This window comes from Nicotiana sylvestris, chromosome 3, assembly GCF_000393655.2.
Source record: "Nicotiana sylvestris chromosome 3, ASM39365v2, whole genome shotgun sequence".
NCBI classification, from domain to species: domain Eukaryota; kingdom Viridiplantae; phylum Streptophyta; class Magnoliopsida; order Solanales; family Solanaceae; genus Nicotiana; species Nicotiana sylvestris.
This window is the reverse complement of record NC_091059.1, coordinates 220,997,552-221,017,387: the sequence shown is the minus strand read 5'-3', so window position 1 is coordinate 221,017,387 and position 19,836 is coordinate 220,997,552. Positions and strand designations below refer to the sequence as shown.

General features: G+C 35.3%; 1 protein-coding gene across 2 annotated transcripts; it reads right to left on the bottom strand.

The window, feature by feature from the left end:
• Positions 1–6,912: 6,912 nt before the first annotated feature.
• Positions 6,913–18,111, bottom strand: LOC104217894 (inorganic pyrophosphatase TTM1). 2 transcript variants are annotated; one of them, XM_009768237.2, is made up of 12 exons: positions 17,972–18,111; positions 15,870–16,226; positions 13,228–13,342; positions 12,183–12,378; positions 11,957–12,070; positions 11,673–11,846; positions 10,607–10,801; positions 9,763–9,885; positions 9,581–9,693; positions 9,288–9,411; positions 7,680–7,952; positions 6,913–7,309 (listed from the first exon to the last, which is right to left on the bottom strand). In XM_009768237.2, exons 2-12 carry the CDS (start codon positions 16,207–16,209, stop codon positions 7,088–7,090), a joined length of 1,989 nt encoding a protein of 662 aa, XP_009766539.1. In that variant the 5' UTR covers positions 16,210–16,226; positions 17,972–18,111; the 3' UTR covers positions 6,913–7,087. The 2 variants fall into 2 exon arrangements, with proteins under 2 accessions (XP_009766539.1, XP_070027614.1); XM_070171513.1 differs by lacking the exon at positions 17,972–18,111 and adding an exon at positions 17,733–17,827.
• Between the last annotated feature and the right edge of the window lie 1,725 nt (positions 18,112–19,836).

Here is a 19,836-nt window from a genome sequence, read left to right as displayed (position 1 = left end):
AATCTTCAAGACTTTTAGAGATTCATTCTCTACCATTTCTCGAATCCAGTGATATCTTATATATATTGATGTGTTTGGTCCTTGCATGATACATGGAGTTCTTGCTAAGGTCTATTTCACTTTGACTGTCACAATAGATGACATACTCCTTCTGATGCAATCCAAGCTCTTGAAAGAACCTTTTTAACTATATCATCTCCTTGCCAGCTTCAGTAGCGGCAATATACTCTGCTTCAGTTGTAGAGAGTGCGACACACTTCTGCAACCTCGACTGCCACAATATAGCCCCCTGAAAATGTAAATAAATATCCAGTAGTGAATTTTTTGTTTTCAACGCCACCTGCTATATCAACATCTGTATAGCCCTTCAAGATTGGATCATATCTTCCAAAGCTCAAACAATCTCTCGTGGTACCTCTCAAGTACCTGAGTATCCATTTGACTGCTTCCTAGTATTCTTTTCCAGATTTTCAAGAAACCTTCTGACAACACCAACTGCATGAGCAATATCAGGTCTAGTGCATACCATTGAATATATCAAACTTCCAACAGAAGAGGAATAAGGAATTTTTGTCATGCTCTCCTTTTCCTCCATTGTTGCAGGACACATCTTTTTGCTTAACTTCAGATGACTAGAAAGAGATGTGCTGATTGGCTTAGCATTCTTCATGTTGAAGCATTCCAGTACACGTTCAATGTACTTCTCCTGAGATAGCCATAACTTTCTGCTTGTTCGCTTTCGAACTATCTTCATACCCAGAATTTGTTGTGTTGGGCCCAAGTATTTCATATTAAATGACTTGGACAAATATCCCTTCAACTTTGCGATCAACTCCTTATCTTTTTCTACAATTAACATATCATCCACATACAACAACAAAATAATAAAATTATTGTCAGAAAATCTTTTGAAGTATACACATGAATCAGAATAGGTATTTATGTATGTTTGACTTTTCATGAATGAGTCAAACTTCATGTACCACTGCCTTAGTGTCTGCTTCAGCCCATTAATACTCTTATTCAATTTGCACACCATGTGTTTCTTTCCAGGTACTTCAAATCTTTCTGGCTACTCCATATAAATCTCCTCTTTCAAATCTCCATGAAGAAATGCAGTTTTCACATCCAACTGCTCCACTTCTAGGCTAGTTTCTAAGCTCAAAATTATTCGAATAGAAGTCATTTTGACAACATATGAGAAAATTTCGTCAAAATCAATATCTTTCTTCTGTTCGAAGCCTTTGACCACCAATTTAGCTTTGTATTTGACTAGCTTGCCATTTCCGTCTTTCCTAAGTTTAAAGACCCACTTACATTTGAGTGGTCTTGTACACCTTGGAAGTTTAACCAGCTTGTATGTGCCATTTTTCTGCAGAGATTCCATCTCCTATTGTATGGCTTTCATCCACTGGTTCTTTTCTGGATAAGACAACACCTCCTTAAGACTTTCTGGATCCCCCTCATCACTGATGAGGACATACTATGTCGAAGGGTACCTTCATGACTCTACCCTTGGCCTTTCTGATCTCCTTAGAGGTTGAGGTTGTTCTTCTCCCTGAGTGAGTGATCCACTTGCTTGACATTATCATCAAGTTTCTCTTCCTGCTCAATAACCTTACCAGGTTGCTCTCCCTACTCGGCAACCTCGTCGGTCATACTTTCTGCACTTGTGGGATAGTTAGAAAAGGAAGGAATGGTAACAAGGTTAGTGTTTATACCATTCTTTGTCTTCTCTGAATGGTCATCTACAGTTTCAACTTCACTTTCTCGGAAGACTATGTCTTTGCTTCTAATGACCTTCTTCTTTACAGGATCTCACAATCTGTATCCGAACTCTTTATCTCCATATCCGATGAATATGCAGGAATAAATTTATTATCCAGCTTTGTTCCCTGCTCCTTTGGTATATGTGCAAAAGCTCTGCAACCGAACACCTTCAGATGCGAGTAGGACACCTCTTTGTTAGTCCAAACTTTCTCTGGGATGTCAAACTCCAATGGAACTAATGGACTCATATTGATAAGGTAAAAGGATATTTGAACTGCTTCACCCAGAATGACTTAAGCAGTTTAGCCATTCTGAGCATGCTTCTCACCTTCTCTACAATGGTGTGGTTTATCTTCTCGGTTATGCTATTGTGTTGTAGGGTTCCAGAAACTATCTTTTCATGTCTAATCCCATGACTTGAATAATACTCTTCAAATTCCTTGAAGTGTACTCACCTCCATTATCACTTCAGAGACGTTTTAGCTTTCGACTTGTCTTCCTTTCCACCAGAGCATTAAACTTCTAGAAAACTTGAAATACCTGAACATTGATTTTTAAGATATAAACCCATAATTTACGTGAAGTATCATCAATAAAAGTAATGAAATATTTGTTACCACCCATCGATTCAATTTCCATTTAACCACAAATATCAGAATATACTAAATCAAGCATATTTAATTTTCTTTCGAATGATGTCTGAAATGAGACTCTATGCTGCTTACCAAATAAACAATAGTCACATGGTTTTATTGGTGTACCTTTGGCAAAAGAGATGAGTGATTTTCTGGAAAGAATATGCAATCCCTTCTTGCTCATTTGATCCATTCTTTTGTGCCACAAATCTGTAGAAATCTCATCTTGTGTCGCGTACAATTCACCTTGGCATATTTTTACATTTGTCTTGTACAACGTACGACGAGCAACTCCCTTTGCAATCACCAATGATCCCTTGGTGAGTCTCCACTTTTAATTTACAAAATAGTTCTTGTATCCATCTCGGTCTAAGTGATTCCCGAGTTCAAGTTCATCTGCAAATCAGGAACATGCCACACGTTCTTTAGAACAAATGTACATTCGACATTTGTCTTGATACAAATGTCACCGATCCTTGCAATCTTTGAGTAACTCGTGTTACCCATTCTCACAGATCCAAAATCACCTGTTACATTTCTGCAAAACATTTCTCTAACCGATGTGGCATCGTGAGATGCCGCTATATCAACCACTCATTCTGACTCTGGACCTGACAAGTGCATGCATTTCCCTTCCCTATTTATAAAGAGGACAACATTATTATTGTTTTGTACTATGGCGGTTGTGTTGTTGTCATTCTTCTGGCCACCGCTTTCACCTTTTCCCTTCCTTGGACAATCTCTTTTGAAGTGACCTGGTTGATCACAATTGTAGCAATTTCTAGCTCTTGATTTGGATCGGTTCTTAGACTTTTCACGAACTCCGGATCTACCATAGTTGCTCGAACTCCTTTGATAACTCCTTCCACTACCTTCTGTGATGAGAGTCTGTCCTTGATTTTCAGGCTTCTTTCTCATCTTCTCATTGAGTGGAAGAGCCGATGTGACATCTTTCAACTCAATGGTAGTCTTACCGTGCATGATGGTTTTTACCAAATTATCATACGAAGATGGCAATGAGTTCAAAAGCAAGATGACTTTATCTTCTTCCTCGATTTTTACTTCGAGGTTGGCGAGCTGTGTGATTAGTCCATTAGACACATTTAAATATGACAAAAAATTCGTACCTTCACCCATGTCTAGAGCGTATAACTGCTTCTTCAGGTACAATTATTGGTCAGCGTTTTGGACATGTATATGATTTCTAACCTTGTCTAAATGCCACATGCGGTGCCTTCATCAATGATATTATTTACCACATCATTTGATAAGTGCAACCTGATTGCACTAGCAACCCTTTCATCTAAGTCAGCCCAGTCCTCATCTTTCATGGTATCAGGCTTTTTGGCATCAACATCTAGTACCTAGTGTAATCCTTGCTGGATGAGCAGATCCCTCATTCTTCTTTGCCATGTTGAAAAATCACTATCTCCGTTGAATTTTGCTACCTCGTACTTTACTCCAGACATTTCTTTTTCACTGAGTATAGTACCACTGACACTGAATAGTACTTCTGTGAACAAGCAGAACATGTGCTCTGATACCAGTTGTTAGGAATAAACTCCTATAGAAATAATATTCACTGTAATAAAAGCGAAATAATAACGTAGTATCGAGATATGGTAATAAACAAGAATAAAAAAAAACAAGAACATAAAGATTTTAACGTGGAAAACCCTTCTGAATAAGGAAAAATCACGTGCCTGAGAGAAGCAAAGTAATCCACTATAATGAGGAATTTTATACTCCGTAGTCTCGAGTAAATACTCAGGAACCACTATACACTCAAAAGAAAAAACTCTCTTTTGTGATTTCCACCTCACTACAGTATCACTCACATTCTATATTTTTCAACACAGACTATTTTTCTACCTATGAAATATTTGAAGTTTTGTTGCTTTCGTGTATCTAAAGAATGAAGCCGTTACATCTATTTATAGGAAGAGTGGCCTTACTTTCAACCAATCAGAAGCTTGCCTCGTTGCAACTTACCAATTTGATTCTGTCAAATTGACACCAAAACTAAGTTTGGTCAAAAATATGTTTTGGTGATTTGACAGCCCACCACCAATTTTGGCATCTTGCAAATTTTTCTTCTTATTTTTTCTCTCTCTTCTTCATTATGGGGATGGACCCCACAGAATTGTAGTTCACCAATTTGACGTCTTGCGCCTTTGAGCCCATTGCTTATTTTAATTTATTTTTTCTGTCGGATTGTTCGCCGAGTTGGCTCTGATACCATGTGAAAATCAATAATAGAGTTTATGAGAAGAAGCTACTTGCTTAACTGATTTTATTAATAAACAAGACTGTATATATACAATGCTGCGGAGGCTTATCAAATGTGATCTAATAGACTATGTAATAAAGAAGAGAGTCTTATACAAACTATACAATGGAAGGAGTCTTATCCTAAGTCTTTCAATAATGACAGTTAGGAAATAACAGCACGAGCAAATTTCCAACGTGACACCTCTAAGTTCTTTAAGAAACAAGCTTGAATTTTGAACTTACGAGTAATGTCAATATTAATCCAATTTTCACCTCCTAAAAGATTATTGCCAATAATATTTACGTGGTCCTACTACATGAATTACTTGCTTCAGCTGCATCATCTAGTAAAACGTGACAAAATTAGGTAATCAATCATATTTCTCTGAGTAACCATTTCAAAATCTAAACTACTCTTCAAGGAGTTGGTGGTTCCATCGGAACCCGAAGAAACAGAGTATTTATTTTAGACGCATAAAGGATATTAATGATGAATTTTCACGAGGCTTGTATCACTTGTATTTAGACATGCAACAAATACAACCTCAAATATATTCGTTCGCACAACAAATACAGCCAAAGCGAAATACAGAAAAATAAAATGCTCTCATTGGCAGTAAAACTCAAGGCTTCCACTTACTAAGCAGGTGGTTGAACCAATTGAGCTACAAGAGCTTGTTGTCCTCTTGTTTCTGTTCAAAACAATTGATTTCTTGTTTCAGTACTTTCAGGTGGATTTGTTATAAAATTCAAATATAGCTATAAATGATAATTTTCTGAAACTATAGCTACGAATGATAAATACGGTGTATATATTTTTCAGGTGAAACAAATGTTTATTGTGTGGCATAATTTTTCCTAAACTTATTAATTAGACAAAAGACACTGGGCTTAAGGAGCAGGCCCAAGATGCTTTGTATTTGCCAATTACTCCACCATATTACATACTACAAACTTGTGAAAAGCATTGTCTTGTGGGAAATTGCAGATTGTGTGTTATAGCTGGAAATATTTCTCCAGTAGATGTCATTACCCATGTTCCAATCTTATGTGAGGAATCTGATATACCATACATCTATGCTCCCTCAAAAGAAGTAAGCCAGTTACTTTTGCATTAAACCCCATTACCTTGAGTATTATATTAGTAGTATTTAGTGGTACTATTGTCTAGTTCATTTTCTTAAAAATGGCAATATAATGCTAGTGTGTTTGAAGGTCATGATTGTAAAAGCATTGTGTTTTCAGGATCTTGCAAATGCTGGAGCAACAAAGAGGCCAACTTGCTGCGTTTTGGTATTGACAAAGCCTACTAAGGGGGAACTTAGCCAGGAAGATCAAGAGAAACTGAAAGAAGATTATGATCAAGTTGTATCAGAAATTTGTGAAACAACTTCATCGTTGTTTTGATTGACAGAATTATGTTGTTTTACTTTAATTGCACTGTACTTAGTTCTGCTAAATAGCAAGTAATTATCGATTATTAATCTCGAACTGCATACGCCGCCATTTCTTCTCTCCTTTCTAAATCTGATGCTGCAATTTATTTGCGCCTACCATCTGATCATCTATCTACATTCATGTCTGATCTGTGGCATGCTCATTAGAGATATCTGTTGCAGCTATCCGTTGCATTTTGAATAAAGTAGCCGAAAGCTGATGAGTACAAGGCATAAGGAATGAAAGATCATTCGGTATTGCCCCTGAATGAAGTTACAAATTGGCCTTGCATACACGTTGGAAAAGAAACGAAACCAGTATCGTACTAGTTTGCTCAAATATACAGTTTATTTTGGAGTACAAAGTTATTTTCATCTCCATTCTGCAGAACTGGAATTTTATATAAAATCATACCAATATTATTATTAGTAAGTGAGCTCAGCTTGACAACTAAATAGGAACTTCTAAGAAAATCAACAGGACTTCGTTTCACTTTTTTTTTCTTTTTCGAAAATTAACCTGACAGGATTTTCGAGAAAAAGTTTTTTTTTTTAATTAACAAAATGAGGATTTCCTATCAAAAGGACCTAAAAACGATTTATTACTAGTATTTATTTAATTGATATCCTTTTTTCTTTAAATCTTGAAGTCAGTCTGTTGGATCAACATTTTTCTCCTTTAAGTGCAGATAACATAGCATGAGCTATCTCAGGTACAAGGACCAGATAGACATTTGGACAACATCCTAAACAAGGATTACAGCACCAATACCAGCCCTATTATATCTTTACAGTAATAATCCAAGAAGAAATACTTTCTCCATTTGCAAGAGACAATTTATTTCATCCTCTCATGTATTTGTGGTTCTTCAAAGATAACAAGGCTAAAAATATATACATTTATTTACGCTAAAATTCTCTCTTAATATATGTACATCTTCGAGTTCACTGTTTCAGTAGCATTAGCTGAATATGTTATTTTTGAGATGACAAGGTCCTGAACAAGAAGATACCTACACCGCCAATAGCAAGAGTAAGAAGTAGAGGAACACCAATTGATTCAACAACTTCAGCCATTCCTTCCGTCCTATCCGTTCTTCCTTGGCGAGATCTTTCTCCATTGAGTTCACGGAGGATATTGCTCAGATTGTCTATCTGGTGCATGATCTGACGCTGTGATCTCCCAATGAGAAGTACCTGCTTGCAAGATGGTTTGCATCAGAAGCGTAATTGTCTAAACCGACCTACCTCCTCAGTACCAAATTGTCCATTTTCCTGATCTTCATGAGACAATTCCATTGAACTTGGACTATGGTTCTTGTTAGAGAATCTTTTAGTACTTGGAAACATAAGTCATTAACTTTCAGTGCTATCTCTAGTAAGTATTATTTTCAAATGACGAATTATTCCACAATCGAGTTTACTCTAAAATTTGGTCAAATAGATCAAAAGGCAAGATTTGGACAACAATTGTCTTAGAAAGTATATCAAAGCACCCACAAGGCCACAATGCCTTCTTTTGTCTCTGCTTAGTGTCAATGATGAGCAGAAGATAATCTTAAAATACCTCTTCCATAAGAGAAGATTCCCTTGCCAATTGGGAAGCAGATGATGAATGAGGTAAAAGAGAACCAGTCAATGAGCCATTTCCTAACCCAGCCACAAAAAGAGAAGTGGGTGCAGATCCATTGCAAGCCTCAGCGTGCACTGCCAAATTTTGTTGGCTGGCAGAAACTTTATTGACAGATATTTTTGAGTTTAGCTCTTCCATCCGAGATGTAAACTCATCCATTCGCTCACTCAGCGTGGAAATTTGTTCTGAAAGTTGAGAAACAACTCCCTGAAAAAAGCAATTCTTGAGTGATCGAGAGAGAACAGGAAAATGCAAGATTGAGTTATTACAAACTGTTCAGCATAAGTGGGAGGTACTGGTAGCAATTAACTACTCTTCTGGTGTATGAGAAACGATGAAATTAAGCAGGAAGATGGAAAAGGAAAAACAGCATATGCAATATACTACTTCCGGTGCACAGTCTCCAGCACCAAGTTCTCCATATAGGCGTCATGAACTCTTTATCTTTTTACAAAATGAATGGATCCTTGTATGACTAATAAAAAGATTTATAGGACTTGAATAAAAGTCTATTATGAAGATTAAAATAAACCAAATATGCTTTTTATAAATCTATATGAACAATTGTAAATCATAAAAATAGACCCTCTTGCTGTTCTACATGACTATAAAAGGGATCCATCAGTTTTTTGCAGGCGTTTCCAGCCACCTGTGCCCAGGGTTGCCAGGAGATCATTATTTGGCTTGCTTTTCTAAAGCTATAAAGTCAATTTTACTCTGGCGATTCTCAAAACCATAAAATCCAACCGTGTGCCTCTTTAACTCCTAATGGAGGACTCACTTCCTTCTCCTGATATGAAATCTTTCCGAAGGTTATGTTGGTTCGAGTTATGCCATAAGGAATATTTGAATTATAAGAAAAATTGACAGCCTATAACTTTGGTCAATGGTTGGGCTATGAGACATGGTGGTAGCCCCTAAGAGGAAAGAGTAGGAAAGGGTGAATATATTCTCGAGTGTCGATAACAACAATTAAGAATCAATCAATGGTGATATTCATTAACCTCAGAGGTATTTCATGGACAATGCCCTCTAAGATTACTGAAGTGCTCACTAGTTGGGATGAAGCTGGAACTGGAGCTGGAAGCAGAGATAGAGGATTGTCCCCTCATGTATATGGTGGACAATATGGAAGGAGAGAAACTCTAGATATTTTGAGGATAGTAGCAATTCAATACAAAAGATCAAAATGAATTGTGTCCTACTTTTTTATTTTTGGTGTAAGCAAAAGTGGCCAGAAGATACTGTATCGATCCTAGAAGTCCTAGAATACTGCTAGGATTGTAGCTCAGTAGTCTATCTTTTTGCACATTGTAAATATGGTTTCAGTACAACCTATGTACTGTTATATATCAATACACACAAATGTTACCTTCTCAAAAAAAAAAAAGGAAAATATATTCTAAAAGAAATTTCACAGAACACCAAGAGAAAAAAAACTGGAAATCAGTTCACACACCAAAAATGCCTTCAATCTGTAGCAAAAATAGTGGAGACATTAAATTCTCACAAAAACATGAACTTATTTCTCAGAAGAGTTACCTGGTTAGCCACTGGTGCTGGAGAATCTGGAATTCTTCCATCATATCTTCTACTATTAACCGCAAGTTTGGTCAACTTGGACAGGTGTTTTTCTCGTTGTATTGAGTATGTATGTGGGATACCACTGCCAATAGTTACAGGCGAACATATGAAGATTTTTTCAGTCCATGACTTTTGCAGAAATAAGTAGGTGGTGGTTGTTTCCAGACAGGGTAAAAACATCTAAATAATGGTGCAATAAGTATAGACTACTTTGAGTAGTAGTTAAGATAATAATTTAGCCTATGACCTACCGATTAAGAAATTTCGTTCTCCTATCTGCCGAGGCTCGGGATAAAGCTTCTCTAGGGCTTGAGACCAAATCATCGTCTATGCTCAGCTTTGTCTTCAGATCGTCTGGCAATGCCTGCACAGTTTGTGATACTCAGAACCAGGAACATTGGAAAAGTTTGTATTTAGTTAAAATTGATCTTACCATAACATCGTTTAAAAGCTTCTCCAGCTGAATTTGTTCAATGTAAGTGCGAGGAATATATGAACCATCCAAACCCAGAGAGTCAGCAATAAATTTTACATGTAATCGATCTCTTCCTTGCACCTTCATAAGAAAAAAATGGAAATAATAATAGCAATTAACTTCACGCCAAATGACAGAACTGAGGAAGAGGAAACTCATTTCTAACAGACTTCACTATTTTCCTCAAGTCGTCAGCGATTAGGAAATTTAAAACTTAACTCACATATTCACCATAAAATTTTCTTCTTCATTGATATTTGTTAAATTTCTTTAACTGAAGTTTTAGGGAACTCCTCTTCCTCCTTTTCATCATTTTCAGCATGCTTCATGTCACGTTTATAATTTATTAAATAAAAAAAAAAATAATGTAAACACTCAAATGATAGTGATGAATGATAATCAAGCAAGTATCCAAACTGGACAACTCTCCTAAATACTATTCTTACAATTGTCTCAACCCCAGAAATCAATGTTGCTTCCAGTAGATTAATAAAATGAAAGGTTAGTCAATTGTGCCATGCCAAGCCTCAAACCATTCAATTACTCATGGCTTAGCCGCATTCTAAGTCTATGCATTGGCTGGGTAAAGCCTTACAGAGATTCTCTAGGAGGTCAATGACACACATCTTTACCTGAATTCCAGATAAAATAAAATAAACCCAAATGCTCAAAACAGGAGACAGATAAAAAGACGGAAAAAAAAAAGAATAAATAAATTCTACCTTGCAAATCATGATTCAAAACATTTAAAAGAAAACTCAAAATAAGATAAGGGTGACTTAGTAATTTGTGACTATCATACCTGAACATACTGACGATTAAGTTGCTCCAACCAATCTGTTTTCACACAAACCTTGTCATCAGAGAAGATGTGGCTGCTCCTTTTCAAAATGGTCGCAATTGAATATCCTAATGCCATCAAACCACCAAGAAGTCGTACACTGACCTCAAAGGTGATTCTTGGTGATATAATGAAAGGACTATCTGTCACCCATTCCTGAAAGAAGTACATGAAAATCCTCAGATGATACAAGATTACTATTTCTTGACATTCCGCACAATACCTTTAAGAATTCAATAGATACCTATAATGAACCCAAAATAGGAAACACAGAAATAAGTTCCAAAGTTGAAAGTTCTTGACTGCTCATTTATAGCAATCTAGCAAATAGAATAACAAGCTAAAGCGCAGCATTTGACTTTTGGTCACAGGTGAACTTGGATTCTCCTTCGAAGTATCTTCCTTATAAGTGAGTCAGGTGTCATCCATATTAGAATGACAAATACGATCTGATTTATCTACTATTTTGGTACTACAACATCTTGTTTTCATCGCAAAAACAAGGTGCAAAAATGATCTATCAGGGGAAGACAGATGCAAATAGAGCAAGATGGAGAGAGATTAGATTATGATAAGTCATATCAGCAAAATGTTAAAATGAAGTTAGTCACACAATAGACTGTATTCTATTTAGCGTCTACATATCTATGACAGAACAGTAGGATTCTACTTAAAAAGCCTTAATCTGTATTAGATTGATTGCTATATTTCTTCTGTCTGTATGATATGGGACAACTAAGGCCAGATTTCCCCAGCGAGCTCTATAACCATTAAAACCTAGAATTTAAAAGGTAGTTCATTCAGCATACACAGAATGACCGGCAGTACATGCTGACAGCATTCTTGCTACTTCACTAATGGAATATATGCAATCGCAATCAAATAGATCATATGAAGGATCCAAGTAGCTTAACCAATATCAAGCAAATTTACCATCTGAAAATGACAAGACAAAAAAGGTGACAAGTAGTCCAACAATTAATAAATGATATGCTCAGCATATAAACAAGGAATTTATCGGTCACACCTCAAACATAAGAGTGTACTTTCCATCCTTGTTCCTCATCCTAAGATATGATTGGCAAGCTTCAGGATCTTCACCAGGAGGTAGGAGATAAATATCATAAGTTTCCTCTGTAATTTCCTTGTGCTCATTTGGAAACACAGCCTTGATCTGGTCTACGGTCACAGTTTTTGTTGACTGTAATATATTTAAAATGCATCAGTCTCAAAAGTTGTGCTTGCAGTTCACAAGTAACCTTTTAGTCACAATTTAAATGGAACGTAAAGAGAAAGGTCAAAATGTTAGACCTTTAAAACATATGTTGGGTTCTGAAATCCAGCGAACGGGTTAAACTTGTTGATAATTTTGATATGAGCTGTCTGTAGATCAGGCTCAATAAAGGCTTTGTACATAGGATAGACCTGTTGGAAGAATGACATAAGGTTCATTGTACTTGGTTGCCAAGCTAAATGTATAAAGAAATTTGAAACAGATATGTCTTGCAATATATTATTATAATAACAGAAACGGAACCGTTTCCGAGATTTGTTGGATTATCTCTTCCGGCTCTTGTCCAGCACGTTGAATGTCCCTGAGAACCCGTTTCACTAAGTCAAAGTGCACTCCACCCGTGACAGACACACGGAGATCTAGTAATGGCCTCAACTTTTCACTCAAAGCATATATCCCTTCAATTATAACAATTCGAGAGCTTGGAGCTTCGAGTGTTCTGTCAAATCAAAGGTCAGAAAAAGTAATGGGATCAGAAAGAAGTAGAAAACGTGTGTTTTACATTGCCAAGTAAGAAAATGAAACATTTTGTATGGAACTGGTTCTTGATTATAAATTTCAGATGTTCTTCCAGTAATGTCAGCTAGATAAAGCTCTTAATTGTGTTTCGATAGGTCTCTCTGAATCTCTCCCCTCTTTACACCATTCTCTTCTTGTTTCCTCTTTTCTCTCTGAACATATACTATTAGCTCTTTATATTCCTCTTGTTGATCTTCTATTAAGATCTTTGTGTATACACAAACTCATTCGATAGTGTATATATCAGGTCATGAATGTAACTAAAAACCACGCGGGGTGCGGGGGGACTGGGATGGCTGATACACACACAAATCACAACTCCCTGTCTTCTTCACCAAGTAAATCCAATAATAAATGATGAGCAGAATTTCGGTCAAAAAGTTAATGGATATTATGAAGGTCTAGATTAAGAATGATGTGCAATGTCATTCATGGGCTTCAATCAAATGTTACATACAAACAGTAGAAATAAAATAGACGTTTTAATGTCTTTCAAATATAAAAGTGGTTAATGAGCAGTACAAAATTTTTTTGGTAAACCCCACCGCAGAAACCTCCTTCCCCTGCACGACAAGTACTTTTCTTCAATCCCTCTCCTTGAACTCCAACATATACAAAAGAAAAAGAAGAAAAATCCTAGCACCAAGGAACAATCTAAAGAGGAAAAAGAACGTGAAGAAAGAGAAGGATCCATAGAAAAAGCAGTGTGTTGTCAGGAAAAGTAAACAACGGGCTAGCAGAAATAGTGAAGAGAAGAATGACAACCGACCTATAACCCACGCGAGAGCTCGATTTAAAATCGTATATAGGAACTTGAACAGGCTTCCCCGCTTTCAGCCCATGTATATTCTCAAGCAACGTCTCATAGTCTGTCAAGCGTGGATCTGTTTCAACAATACCAGGAGATAAAAGTCATTGAAAATCTTCACTTAAATTCAATCATTTGTCACAGCATAGCTTCTACTCTCCTTGGTAATAAGGTGGCAAAAGAACATTAAAAACTAAAGCAAAATAAAACCGACTATGCTGAGTGCTGAAATGATCCAAAACAGTAAAATATGGCCTAACCATTTCCGCAAGACCACATGCTGGAAGTAACATCTCAAAATGCAAGAACACTCAATCGATTTTTTTTCGATTAAAAAATAAGTGCATTGTTTTCTTCAACGATCCTTTGTGGCATTTTACAGGAACACCTTATGCTCAAGGCCTTGTGAGCCTGATATACACAGCTATATATCAAGATTTTTCAAGAGTTGTTTATAATCAAGGATTATAAAACTCTAGCTCTTAACTTTCTAGCTGAAAAAAGTTAAACCAAAAAACTCGTCTGTTATATCCTTCCTGATAAGATGTGCAAAAAGCATTAGGAGTTGCATACTGTGACAGAATTTCACTTATGAGACAAATTCCAAAACTTCTAGCAACATTTATTTGATGATTATGATTGATTCCCAAACTCAGCACCATAGAATCCAGAGAGATTTAGACTCATGAACAGTCTTCACATAAAAAAGAACAAATTGAAAAACTAAATTAAGGAGAGGTGACAGCTGTACACATCAATCATCCGTGAAAGAAAGGAGCAATAAGATCTGCAAATTAAGAAACTGGCTAGCAGCCAATATTTATTCATTAATTCAAGAAGACTAGATACTTTTGCATTTTCAATATTTTTCCTTATATCAACAGTGGTCATGCTCCAGCTATGAAAATAGTATTCCTTGTTGGTATTTTACTCTAATCATTCATCAGCACATTAACCAGCTGCAAATGCAGCCTGAATATTCTTATTATGATTTGACTTTTAGAAGATTCATAAATCAAGAATGCCATGAAGTCAGGAGGTATCAATCAGCCATACTGTTGCAGGCCTAAAATAAATAAATAGGTGGCTCCCTTCTTTGCCAACTTTAACTTTTAGATGAAGCAGTAGCAGCAAGGTATAAAGGGTTTAAGCTACATTCTTCAGCATAGATATATACTTTGTCTTGCAGTGTGCTTTACTGAACTGTACAAAGTATCTGTTCAAATGATGTCTTCATCTTTCATGTGCATATGCATATATGTATATGTGTGTGTGTGTGTGTATATATATATATATATATATATATATATATATATATATATAGATCAGGGATGAATTTAGAGAAGTGTTAAGACTACTAGTTCTGGAGCTTTTTTTTCCTTTTTTTTCTTTTTTTGATAACTTAGAAATCTCCAAGGGGTCAGTAGTGCACGATTCAAAACTCGGTGGAGAATGGGCCCGCCCCACTATCCTTCTCCACTTAAATACTAGGCTTTCATCTGTGGAAGGATTTTAAACCCGTGATGTGCGCCTAACACCCAAACATCACGTGTTGCACTCAAACCTCTAGACCAAAGCCTTGGGCAAACTATGGGTCATGGAAAACAAATGCTGAATTCCTTAACCCGAAATGCAAACAGCTTCTATGTTCTCCATGTGGACTCCCTAACAGTATAATCAACTGATCTCAAGATTTTTGGCTTTTCTAGTTGGTAGTATAGACTAAATAATTCACTCGGACTGATTACTGGGTGAGCGTTATTTTACTAGTAAATTTCATAAAACAAGATATTCAGCTCAAATTGTTCTCCTCAAGGACATGATTTTATTATATAATCACTAAGCCAATATAAAGTTACCATGTCTTATCTATTGTAGATGATAAAAGTTGGAAATACTTTATCAGAGTAAAGGAAAAAAATTATTATAAATAGATGCAGAATGTTTCCCTTATAACATATATTAGAATATTTCCTCAAAGCTTATTTGATTTTTAACATGCTGCTATACGTACTTCGATGAAGATTGTGGAAGATGGATAAAGACAATGCCCGTGCAATAATCATCTTCTTAGAAGAATCCACACTTCATGACCGTTGTACTTTGTGATTACTATTTATTAGTTGTTCTGTAAGGACATCTATGCTCAGGATGATGTATCCAGATGGATGACTTGGATGGTAACATACTCTCCTATATTAGTACTTTAATTACTTTCAAGGCAACCAAGTTAACAAAAAGAGAATTACCATCAGAATCATCTCTCAAAATTTTCTCTCTTCAGCAAAGGAGAGGTACAGCAGAAACACGTAATAAGTGTATTAGATATATATCCCCAATTCAATATTCTGTGAAACAGAGTGTTTGTGCATGCTTCTCTATGAATTCTTTCCACATATATCATTCAAATCCTAGTGTTTGCAATCTCCTTCCCCATATGGAGTGATATCAACATATCCCACAGTAAGAGAAATCTGCAGGTTGCTATTTGAAGATGATGCAAATAATCAAACAAATGCTACATAAGGTCACTAGAAGAATAAATCATAGACAACAAATTATCTCATGTAATAACCTATCAGAAAGACCGAAAGCAAGACTACCATCGAAGTTTCCATCAATGATACGGCTGGGATCATTGTAGTTGTCCATGTTTATGATAGCAATACTAGGCATAACATTCAGGATCTTTTCTGTGAACACGGTCTTTCCGGCCCCTGAAGGACCAGCGACTCCCACCAGTTCAATTCCTTCATTCTTCTGAACCAACAACTGGCATGCACGGATAACTATAAAGAAACCCTTCTCAAATGATAGTTGATCTTGAATTGGGACTATCTCATAACGAGCAGAGTTGCTTCTTTTCACCAATTGAACTTGATCTCTTAATAGGCCAGACCTTCTTCGAGGTGAATCGGCATTTGAAAGAATATCCTGGGCCATTAAATAGCTCGAAAATGCTGCAAATAAAGATGCAAATAAGGAATTTAAATTAAAACAGCAATCCAAACATTACAGTAGTCTATGGCCCCCAGAACGACATCGTTGGGAAGGGGGGGGGAGGGGGGGGTATACGACATCATCTGCAAGAGAATTTCATTTGCAAAGAAAAAGTTGCAAATTCTGTATTTGTTTGGCATGCTTTAAACAAAAATTTAATCTCTGCAGATATCACGTAAATTTCTTGAAAGGATACTGATCATGAGAAAATGAGGTCTCAAAGCAGCTCTTGATAATCAAAGCAAAAGAGAAAAACCATATATGTGCACATGCGTGTGTAGGAAGAATACATGCTAGTATATCTAATCATGAACAAAGTGGTTGACGTAATGCATGTTACAACAAATAGCAACAACAGCGAGTTTACATCTCACTATGCAGCTTGCAGTTCAGAAAATTGGAGATACTCCAGCAGTGCATATCAAACCACTAATTGGCCACTCACTCTATCCCAAGATGGTCGTTACATTTTGCATCCCCATAGTAAACCAAAATGATCCTTGACTTAAAAATTTCAAAAAAATAGTGTTTGTCTAACTCCACTAGGTCGCTAAGTGTAGCAGGTCTCAACACTAGTTAAAAGAAAAGTTGTAGTAGGCTGAAGGCGTAAAAATGATTTAACTATGATGAATCTTTGAAAATGGATACAAGCCAACCCAGTGGCGGAGGCAGGATCTCCACGGAGGGGGTTCAAAAAAATATTTTTGTAGCTAGTGAGAATTGAACCATGACCTTATGTAGATTTTGAACCCCCTTGACCATTAAACTACACTTTTGGATTGTGTTAAGGGTGTTCAAAACTTAATATATAGAGATAAAAAACAGATTTTGCCTTATATATACGGTGTAATTTTTCGGCGAAGGGTGTTCGGGTGAACACCCTTGCGCCCCCCTAATCTGCCCCTGAGCCAACCTCAATAATTTGCGGTTGACGCGAAATTAATGGATAATTAATATTCTAATGTCATTTTGATATGAAAAGAATCGCAGTTTAGAGTAATTTTTGTATAGTTTATAAATATCTAAAGTTCACTTTCAAATGTCAATTAATAGGCGACTGATTTTAGCACTCAAAACAGGTCAAATTAACCCTAAGAAGTGAAAGTGAGAAAAAACTCCGAATGAGAAACAATAATTTCTCTGAATAGATTTCGAATAAGAGTTTAAGCTAGCTACCTTACTTAAGAGCACAATCAAATGATTTAAGCTAGCTACCTTACTTAAGAGCACAATCAAATGATTTAAACGGCAAAGGAGGTCCTGAAAACTAAAGGAAACTGAAATTGAATATCTAAAGGGTAGGAGGAAGAATGCCTCCAAAATTATATAGTATAGTAACTAATGGAGTAGTAAGAAAGTGAAAAAAAAAAAAGAAAAAAAAGAGGAATATGAATGAAAGACTGTAAAAAGAAACTACTCGTGGTAATATGATCCAGTGAGCGCTATATAAATTTTAGTCAACCTACCGACGAATTTCAAGATTATCGACTTCAAGTAGGCAACATGAAAGAATCCGTACAATTTAATTGTTGGTGTTAATTGATAAAGCGAACTACTAATTTCAAAGATCAACCAGAAAGTACAACTTTGAGATAACAGAAGGCTCAATCACATATTCAATCAAAACCCAAATAATTTGGAACTGCATGCAAAACCAAACAATTTATACCAAAAACATTGAATTAAAGACCGTTGATTAACAGACCTTGAAAGTTGGGGCAAATCCTTGTACCTCTGATCAAATGAGAAGACACGTATATATTAGAGAGGAATCCGAAATTAGCTCGAATTTTTGGTTCTTGGTGCTGTCCAAGTGAACTGACTGCTATTGGGTTTTAACTCGGAGAAGTTACTGAGTTAGTTGGATATTTTGTCTTTGGCCGTCGCTGTAGGACAGGGGAAAAGAAACATGTGGACTTATTAGATAAAGATGAGAAAAAGGAGGGAAAGAAAAGGAAAACCGTACGCCGTATCGTTGCGTAGAATCGATTAGGGGTTGTTTGGTTCATAAATACTAGTACTAGTAGTACTACGGGGTACTTTCCTATTTGTGGAAATATCATAATGGATGAATTCTGCAGTAATTATGATGAAGGAATTGTTGACTTATTACGTATAAATTGTTAGCGATATAGTGGATATGCCCTATATCCAATCTCATGTTTGATTATTTTGAATATATTTTCGTAAATATTATTTAATATAAAATATATGGCATTTGATATTCTTTTATCATAATTATTATTAATTATTTGATTAATTTAATAAGGTCCTTGATTAAATTTTGAGACTTGTCATCGTGATGGAGATCATGATAATGAGAGTAAAGTCTCTTACAATGTAATCTTCGTATGATTATTAATTTAGACATTAGTAATCTGGTTAGATTAATATTTATGTGGTAGTCTTTATGGGATAAAGATTAGTTGATCTCATTAACTAAATCACATAGATAGATGATGCATATAGAGATATGATCATTGAATAGATTCATTGGAGTTCCTAATGGTTAGAATTACCATAAATTGTCAATAGGATATTCTATTGAAGAATGTGATGTAAGAGTTTCCTTTGACCTAAGATCGTAATAGTAATTGACAACTTATTAATTGTGCTTTGATATTACACACCTATGGTCCTAAGGCGATAGTTGAAAGGATAATGGGTATGATTAAATACTTGTAAAATTAGTAATTGATCAAGATGGAGTATGTCAAATCTTGGTAATGAGTTTAAGCTTCATGTTGTCATGAATTATAAACCGAGTCCATTACTCAAATGGTCACTCAAATATCTCAAATTATCTCGTAAAGTCACTTTACTTTCGTTTGTAACAACAAAGTCATTAAACTATGCCTATTGCATTCATAAGGTCACTCAACTAGATTTTCCAAATTTTGGATTGCCAAATACCTATTTTACCCTCTAAATTATAAACATTTATCTTCTTATTATTTTGTTTAAACTTTTTAATATTATAATTTTTTTCTTTATTATTTATATTATGGACTTACCTATAAAATAAATAAATATTATTTATAAATTAAAAAAATAAAAAATATTTAAGCATATATAATGCTGGAAAATGAGCATAGCAAAAAAAAATTAGAATAATTTGTTAACAATAATTATTTTAGTATTAACAACAAAAATTCAAAAAATTATTTACACAATTCAGAATGAAAGAAAATAAAGGTTATAAAATATATATATTCCATGCATGTAATATAAAATAATTATTTAAATAAAGGTATTTTTATAATATACATTATATATTCTTGAAAATTATGCTCAATTATATTATATATATTCCATCCACGGCTTAACATAGCATATTTTACCCTATACAGATAGTTCCCCTGCTTTCTGGTGACATTACTTTGTGTCATCGGAAAGTTGGTAGAAATATAATGATATAATTGAGCATACTTTTCAAGAATATATAATGTATATTATAAAAATACCTTTATTTAAATAACTCTTTTTATATTACGTGCATGGAATATATATTTTACAACCTTTATTTTCTTTCATTCTGAATTGTATAAATAATTTTTTGAATTTTTGTTG

Bases quoted from the DNA above. Each gene is read 5' to 3' on its own strand.
- LOC104217894 (XM_009768237.2), bottom strand. From the start codon at position 16,209: ATGGCCCAGGATATTCTTTCAAATGCCGATTCACCTCGAAGAAGGTCT. The intron at 13,343-15,869 runs GTAGTCTTGCTT...TTGTTGAAACAG, and splicing joins CATTGATGGAAACTTCGATG to ATCCACGCTTGACAGACTAT. The intron at 11,847-11,956 runs GTCTAACATTTT...AATATATTACAG, and splicing joins ACCCAACATATGTTTTAAAG to TCAACAAAAACTGTGACCGT.